The sequence below is a fragment of the Egretta garzetta genome, unplaced genomic scaffold (assembly GCF_000687185.1).
Source record: "Egretta garzetta isolate BGI_Z169 unplaced genomic scaffold, ASM68718v1 scaffold215, whole genome shotgun sequence".
NCBI classification, from domain to species: Eukaryota; Metazoa; Chordata; class Aves; order Pelecaniformes; family Ardeidae; genus Egretta; species Egretta garzetta.
In genome coordinates, this window is record NW_009259719.1 from 6,338,718 (window position 1) to 6,347,141 (window position 8,424).

The 8,424-nt window shown below is 47.2% G+C and overlaps 1 protein-coding gene across 1 annotated transcript; it reads left to right on the forward strand.

Moving 5' to 3' along the window:
- The first annotated feature begins 690 nt into the window (after positions 1-690).
- Positions 691-2,810, forward strand: RPL29 (ribosomal protein L29). Its single transcript, XM_035894850.1, has 2 exons — positions 691-1,310; positions 2,581-2,810. Exons 1-2 carry the CDS (start codon positions 1,188-1,190, stop codon positions 2,692-2,694), a joined length of 237 nt encoding a protein of 78 aa, XP_035750743.1. The 5' UTR covers positions 691-1,187; the 3' UTR covers positions 2,695-2,810.
- Positions 2,811-8,424: the final 5,614 nt, after the last annotated feature.

An 8,424-nucleotide genomic window follows, 5' to 3' on the forward strand; every position in this document is an offset into this window, starting at 1 on the left:
GCCGGTGGCCCAGGGCTGCGCTCCGCAGCGAGGTTCTAACCGGTTGCTTCGCCCTGCGCGTTTACGGCAGCCCTGTCTTTTGGTTTTATTGCGCTGAGATCAGCTCCCGGGGAAGGAGGTGGTGGTGTGCAGAGACCCAGTGATGCGTTTAATGAAAAGAGAACTCTGCAAGGGCCAGGACTTGTTTGGGCTCAATAGAAGAATTTTATGTAACCAGAACAACCACAAGTTTCATATCTTCACCTCGGATGCTGTGTTCAGTTTTGGGCCCCTCACTCCAAGACAGACCTTGAGGGGCTGGGGCGTATCCAGAGAAGGGCAACGAAGCTGGTGAGGGGTCTGGAGCCCAAGGCTGATGGGGAGCAGCTGAGGGACCTGGGGGTGCTCAGCCTGGAGAAGAGGGGGCTGAGGGGAGACCTTATCGCTCCCTACAACTGCCTGACAGGAGAAGGGAACTGGGGGGGCAGGGTTGGTCTCTGCTCCCAAGTAACAAGTGATAGAATGAGAGAAAATGACCTCAAGTTGCGTCAGGGGAGGTTTAGATTGGGTATTAGGAGGAATTTCTTCACGAAAAGGGTTGTCAAGCACTGGAAGAGGCTGCCCCGGGAAGTAGCTGAGTCCCCATCCCTGGAGGCATTTAACAGGCGTGTAGCTGTGGTGCTTGGGGACATGGTTTAGTGGTGGACTTGGCAGTGCTGGGTTAGTGGCTGGACTTGATGATCTTAAAGGTCTCTTTCAACCTAAGTGATTATATGGGTTTGTGTTTGAACTAAGCACCTTACTGAATGGCATTCAGCCAGTGGTACTTTGCCATCCAAAGATGACCACGGCGATAAGATGGTCTTTGGGATTTTTTCATCAGTGCTGTAAGTTAGCAGGGTTCATGGGTAGGTTTTGCTTGGGTTTGCATGGTGAAGGATGGTGCCCTTTACCATTAAACACATGTGCTTGAACTTCTTAGTGACTGAGGCCTTTTGTTGTGCTAGTGGTATTGCGTTGGTATGTTATTAGTTAATGAGGAGCATGAAATCCTTGGATTAGAAGCTCAGGTGGTGTCAAGAGCACAGAGTGCAGAGGGATGAGAACAGAGCTGCTTTCTTAGTTTGCGTTTAGTTTGGATAGGAAGGGTTAGGAATTTTCTATTCTGTATCATTTTGATAGGGTCAGCTGGACTTGAAGGAAAGCAGATGCAGATATTTAATAATGGCAAAAATGGTAATAATTGTTTTCTGGTCTTCCTTGTAGCCCGTAAATGGCACAGAAATGGCATCAAGAAACCCAGATCCCATAGATACGAATCTCTCAAAGGGGTGAGTATTTCTATGGATATTCCCAGGCTGTTAAGCCATTGAGGCTTAACCACCGAAAAAATCCAGTATTTGTCTTATTTTGACTGACTTTGCAGGTGGGCTTGTGTTTCAGATGGTTAGAACCATTGTGGGTTTCTGTTTCATCTTTTGCTTACCTTACATACGGCTGTGATATTTCTAACCTGTACGAGGCCTGCCCTTGTATCTCTGTAAGACTGCTGTTTAGTTACTAGCCAGTTGCATCTCTGTCCTGCTCAGGTGGGTGTCACTAACTGCTGCTTCCAGCAAAACACACGCATCTCAGTTGCTGTCTCTCCTATCTCTCTGTACCATTCAATATTATTTTACCATCTGTGCTAATCCAGAGGATTTGGCTTGGAAGATGAGAGGAATTGGCATTTCTGGACAATACATATAAAAATGACAGCAATTTGCTTTTTCTGGGATTACACAAGGTGATATAACAGGATCTTTTTCTACGATTGAAAGTGCAAACAGGACATTCTGGCTTTGGGGAGGGTTGTGATTCTGTTTGCCTTGTAGATGTGCTTACTTGGCTTTTTGGATGTGACACAAAAGCTTGTCTTTTGCATAGCTCATTGAGGGCTCAGTCCTGCTCCCTCCTGCAGTCTGGCAGTCTCTGAGTCTGTCTCCTTGCACCGAGCATGCATGAGTTAAGATGGCAAAATTCCAATACTCAACATGTGCTGGTTAAAATGCTGCTTATGGTAAAATAGCAAAAGTTTCGCAGCATAACAGTAGCTGATAGTTCTGGGAATTGGTCCTAGCCACGACGGGATGCATTGGCTGACAAAAACTTAGGAGCTACTCTTTTCTGTGCTGGTACTTTTTTCCTCTGATGTAAGAAGGAAAGGCCTGAGGAAGTGGCCTTGTCTTTACCCAAGGATTACATGTATTTTTGCTCACCTGCCCAGGTTGCTTTGTGGTACTTGAGATCCAGAATGTACTGTGATGTGGAAATTAAATTTGTCCTGTTTAGAGCTTTACTCAACTTGTCCTATTCTTCCTGTACGGTTATTGCCAGGGTTATTGGTTTGTTTGCTTGTTTGTTTATGGAAATTAAGGAAAATAGCTAGTTAAGGGATGGTTGCAGATGGCTAAAATAATTTTGGTGATGTAATAAAATGAGAAAAAAAATCTGACTGAATCACAGCCAGCACTTGGGGATAATTGGAACAATCTGGGGATATGTATGTTTTTTACATATGTCCCTTCTACAACATGACTTATTTTTTCCTTATTTTTCTAGGTTGATCCCAAGTTTCTGAGAAACATGAGATTTGCAAAGAAACACAACAAAAAGGGTCTGAAGAAGATGCAGGCCAACAATGCCAAGCAGGCTGCTCAGCAGAAAAAGGACTGACGTGGTTTAAGACAAAAGAACCAGTTTTCCTATTGGCATGTGTGTTATAGCATTTCTGTAAGAAATAAAATTGGACATAACAAAGTCTTTACCTCCCGCATTGGAGGAGAACCCTCCAAAAGTCTTGTTTGAGTTGTATTTTAGAAGCCAATCAAGCCTGCGTGTAGTTGTGGTGGTTTTGTTCCCTGGCAGATCGAGCCAGCCAGAGCTGTGGAGAGGTTTTGTGTTAATACCATCAGCCTCCGCACATACAGAGTAAAACAGCTGCTCCCTCCTCAGCATTGCTTCACTGTAATTATTGGTACAAATCATGAGGGTTTAGCGGTTCAAAGTCTGCTTTAAAATTGTGGTTACTGAGTGAAACTTTAAGCAAGAAACAATGTTTCTTTTTGTACAAATTGAAGCCGGTTTTTCCTGGACTCTTAGGTGACAGTATTCAATACAGGTAAAATTACTTTTGATACTGGCGTGCGTGTTCAGAGTTCTCCTATACCGCAATTTTTATGATAGTTCCTAGTGTTGTTACGCCAAGATGCGATTCCCAAGGGCTGTTGAATGTCTGCTCCTTTGCTGTCCAGGCAAAGTAGTTACAGCTACAGAAATCCTGAGAAATGGGAGGGTACTGAGCGCTAGCTGTGGTGTTAGAGATCATAGCAATTGGTGTTAGAAGCGGTGTGTGTTGTATTCTGAAATACTTGAAAGTATTGGAAGTGTTAATGGAACTGCCATGGGAATGTGTAAGGTTATAGGACTATATAAAATATCCGTACTTTTCATAGTTCCTGTATTATGGTGGAGGTATTTCATGCTGATAACAAAACATTACCCACCTGATGAAATGTGCTGACTGGTGAGATCAGGGGAGTAACACTCAAAAGCCCGAGAGGGGCTGTGACAGGGTTTTGTTAGTGCTTTCCTGTGTAGATCAGGAGAGGGCTTTGCTCTTCAGGACCCACTAGCCAGCAAAGCTGGTTCAAGAGGTGCTTTTTTTATTACTGAAATGGGCAGCCTGTGAAAATGGAATGCGCTGTTTCTGAAATCGCAATTACAATGCTTGTCCACATGGTGGTGTAAATCCATGGATCAAGAAAAGAGCAGGAAGTTCACAAGTACCTTCTCATTTTGCGGTAGAGCAGCAAAACACCTGCTGGATAAAAAAAATATTTTGCCTGAAACACCTAATGTAACAGATTTTTTTTTAAAATAGTTTAGCCCAAATGCAACGTTATTTTGAAACAAGGTAAATATTTTTGAGTTCTTTATGTCTTGAATTCAAGTCTTTTCCCAGTTCCCACTTACTAATCCTTTTTGACTGATGAAAAATACCACCCAGCTCTAAACCAAGCAATATAATGAGATTTACTAACTTAAAACCCAGGAGTCAAGGGGTTTTAAAGTCTGAGGGAAGCTGCAAACCTCAGCTGTTGTGATTCGTGCTGTATGCAACCTCTGTTATGGAGGTTGACATTAGTCAGCCCTAAGAACTTAATTGCTGTGCGAGAGCAGCGTGCTGGTCAGGAGGAGTGCTGTGCTGGGAAGAACGTACAGTCAGAGGGTTTGTCCCACCAGGTAGAATCCGCTAAATAGACAAGACAAAAAGGTTGTCTGGTCCTGGCTGCCCTCTGGTATGCTAGAAGACCACCTGGCAAGAGGTTCCTCGTACTTCTCCCTGGAGAGGGTTTTTGGCGAGTGGTAGGTCACCCAGGGACAGATCCATGGCACTTAAATCCCACTGGCCTCGGTGGTACCCAAGTGGGTATCTGAGCTCTCAAGTGGTGTGGCTGTTGCCTGCCCTGCCTGAGTGAGTTTGTCTGCAAAGACAACGTCACGTAGCCATGGTTCAGGTTAGCGTGCACTTCTCCCGCCAGCCTCAGCCACTGGCCCAGAGCTGCCCAGCAGCCCCTTGCAGCCCTTCCCGGCGCTGACAGAGACCTAACATGGGGACATGTCCCCTTGGGTTGCTGCAGAGTGGCTGGTCCAGCTGCCTAAGTGAAGGTTAGTCTGCTGCAGGTGTGTGTTGTGACAGAAGCAGCCTCTGAGCAGAGAAATCCTCTGCTTGTGTTTGTCTTGCTGCATCTTTACCTGTGTGTGTGGATTTCCAACCCAGTTTAAGTTGGGCATTTTCAATCTCTAGCACTAAGGCACTAAGAAGGGGGATTTAATTTCTAAACCCTCTTGGTGTCTTCTCCAGAGTGCTTGTCTTGTGAGAGTAGTTCACCCACAGGATGTGGTCTGACGGAAGAGAAGTGCAAGGGTCAGGCGGGGAAAGGGATGTTGGCACGTTAACGAGCAGCAGAGAGGAAGATTTGGTCTTCCTGTGGCTCCAGGCAGCTCCCCCAGGCCTGCCTCAGATGCAGCTTTTTCATCTCGCTGCCCTTCATGCTGCCCTTCAGTGGGACAGCTTCCCAAATAAGGGCTTGCTGACTTTCTGACCAAAATAGCGGCTGCGTGACAAAATGCAGCGAGGAGGAACGTAACCTTAATCCAGGCATCATTGTGTAGCAAGAGACAGGAATTTTGTGAGCTTCCACAGCAGCTTGGTGTCAGGTTTGTTGTTGTCAGCTCCCTGCACACATGGTGGTCCCACAGGATGCTGCCTGGACATTGGTTGACAACTTAGGGCATTTTCTAACCCTGTGATATCTCAGTCCACAACTTCCCTCCTTGTAGAGGTTGCCCCAGCTGAGATGGAAAAGCTGCGGAGGGGAGTTGGTGCTGACACAGCCTCGTGGTGGGTCTTCATCCTCTTCCACTTGCCTTGTGAAATCATTTTAAGTTTTGTGTCTTGATTTCTGTTGGTTAAGTGAGGTTGAAGATCCTTTTCGGGAGGTTTACGTATGCAAAGCCCGGGAGACAGAACTGGCAGCTGTGGCCCACTTGAAACTATTCCCATTATGCAGAGCTCTGTCATCTCTGACATTTAAAAACTTCAGAACTCTTATGATTAAGTCCTTGATATCCCACAGGAAGCTGATGGCTTGAGAGCGTGTCTCTGCTCGGCTACTGCTGTATGTCAGGTTATACATTTTGTGCTTGCTGCTGCTGTACGTCACACTCGCTGCAGATGATTTCTCCTCCTTACAATTAAGAAGACTCAGTATCAAGTTACAGTTTGGCTCCTTTTTTCCCTTTGATTAAAAAAATAGATAGGGAGCAAAGGGCATGTAACCGAATACTGAATCAGCTCATTTGGCAAAGGTGAGCAGTTGTGCTGAAAGCCAAGAGCACAGAGCTGGGAGAAGAAATCCAAGCACTGGGAGACGCTCTGATGGGGCAGGGTGTTCACTGGGGGCCTTAGTGTCTGCGGTGAAAATGAAAAGCAGGGCTGGATGTGGGTTGCTCTGTCCCCCTTTACTGCCTTTCAGTGGTGTGTTTGAGCAAAAAGCTCAAACAGGAGTTCTGCTTTGCCCAAGTTTCAAGGCCGTTGCAGGTGTTTCTATGCAAGAGGGGCTTTGGTGTGATGAAATGTTTGTTTGATATATCTTGGCTCACGTTACACTGCCGCTGCCCTGGTGGCAGATGCATGACTGTAGGTGAGAAGCAGAGGTTTTATTAGGGGGATGAGTACGAAATGTCCTCAGGTCATCCTGCAGCCAGTTAGTTCACACAGCAGAGTTCTACTGTGGGCTGAGGAGAGGCTGCGAATATGCTGGAAAAGCTGCAAACCAGGGCAGTAATTAAATCTACTGCCAGCAAAAGTGAGCAGAGCAAACAGCCTGAGAACTGTGGCTGTGTGCGGTGGCACGGGCTGCTGTCACCTGCCAGCACAGCTCCTGTCTCAGCTGGGGGGTTAAGAGCACGCAGATCTGAGGACTGGTTTAGAGAGTGGTAAATGGCTTTTCTGCCTGATTAAAAAATAATGGGTGTTTCAGTGACTTTAGTACTGTTGTTATTTTTTCAAGTAGTGCTTGTGCACACGGGTCATGTTCCTTAAAGGCTTCTGGCACCAAAGCTTCATTAGACGTGCAAGGAAAACTGCAAATTTGTCTGGAGTTGCATAGACACATGGGTGACTCTGGGTGGTTTTCATTCACCATAACACATCTCCAGGCACATCCCCTCGGTGGAGGCTTCAGCCAGGCTGATCCTGTACTGGTTACTGGTTTTTCAGCCGTCTAACCCCTCGCCAGCCTGTTGTGTTGCGTTCCATTCCCAGTGCAGTTGTTCCCATGTTTTAGCCAACAGTGAAATCCACCCACAGCGCCCCTGCCTGAGGCATTTGCTGTCATACTGCTGGAGGATTCGGTGTGTTCAGATAGATTGGTCTTGCAGCAGTTTTTCTGACTTCGCAGAGTGCGCTGACCTGCTGGCACCTCTGGTCTAAGGACTAAAAAAGCCCCAAATAGTCCTTATTGTGTCAGCTCTTCTAGGGACAAGTTTCAGCTGCTACAAGACCTTGGTCCTCTCTCTCCAGCCACCGCCTTCCTTGTTTTGCTCTCTGAAGAGTGGGTAGACAGCAAGGTTGTGGCTCACTGCTGCCTGTGCCATTGAACCAAGGGAGGAGAGCCAAGACATGTGGCCAGGTGGCTCTTGGCAGCCATCCTTTTCCTTGTGGCCCTAGCAGGAGCCCAAGCCTCGCCCAAGCCAACCCCAAGGTTGGCTGAAGGAGGGAGTTAACATTATTTCTTCTCTTGTTCACCCTTCAGTGAGCCAAAGCCTATCAGTAAGCAGTGGTGAATATCTTGGAGATGTCCTTGCTCGGTGTTGGGATCTGGTCGGGACAGAGGAAGATAATGGGGCTGTTGGTGATGTCTGCTGAGATGTGATGTGAGAGTGTGGGTTGCTCATGGGCTGCATGGCTGTGGGGAGAGCTGGTGTCACCTTGGCTCGTGGCCCAAGCCCAGCTATTTGCTACTCTGTGGAGGTGTACGGGCCTGGGGTAAAACATTTCAGCTGTGTCCTCAAGAGCAGGTCTCAGTGGGGAAAAAACTGCTGCTGCTACACTGGAGAGGTGGAAAATGATTATTTTTTGATCTCTAGGCTATGGATTCATTGGAGGCGGAAGATGGTAACACTCTGGAGCATTTCCCGTTGCAGGCTTGTTCAACCCAAGACATTTCTATGTCTGTTGGTGTCTGGTGCACCGGCAGTTCTGCTGAATCAGCAGGAGCTATGGCAGCATTGAGGGCTTGGGACCCTTGGGGAGACCCCTCTGAGCAGGTCTTCCAGATGTTTGCATTAGGCATTCCCAGAATGTCCTGAGCTTTAAGGAAAAACAGCTCCTCTAACTGACAGGGGTTCATTTCCTTGGTTTCTCTGATGTTACAAGCCCTGGTTGGGCAAAACATTTGGTGCTTGTCTAGAGGAAAGACACAGCCATGTCCTTCCAAACAACCAGCAGCCCCTCTCATGCCTGTTTTCACCTCAAGCCTGTTTGGTCTGAGCTATGATATTTCATTATTGGTACAAATGAAGAGTGTGTCTCGTCAAATACAGCTGCTCAGGGTGGTATTTCCATGGGGGGGAAAAAGCTGGTTTGGGGAGGAAGGGCAGAAGGATGGTGCAGCAGGCGCAGGGGCACTGGCATGGTGGCTTGCTCACCCAGGGCTGAGGGCAGCGTCGCCAGGGCTTGCACCAATGCAGTCTCACACCTTGCCCTGCCAATGTTTATTTTGCCTGGGTAAATGTTTGATTTTAGCAACATGACTGCAATGCGTGATCTGTGCTGGGGCTGTAATTCGATGGGAGGAGGCAGCTATGTGCAGGGGGAGCTGCTAATGCTGCAGGAAT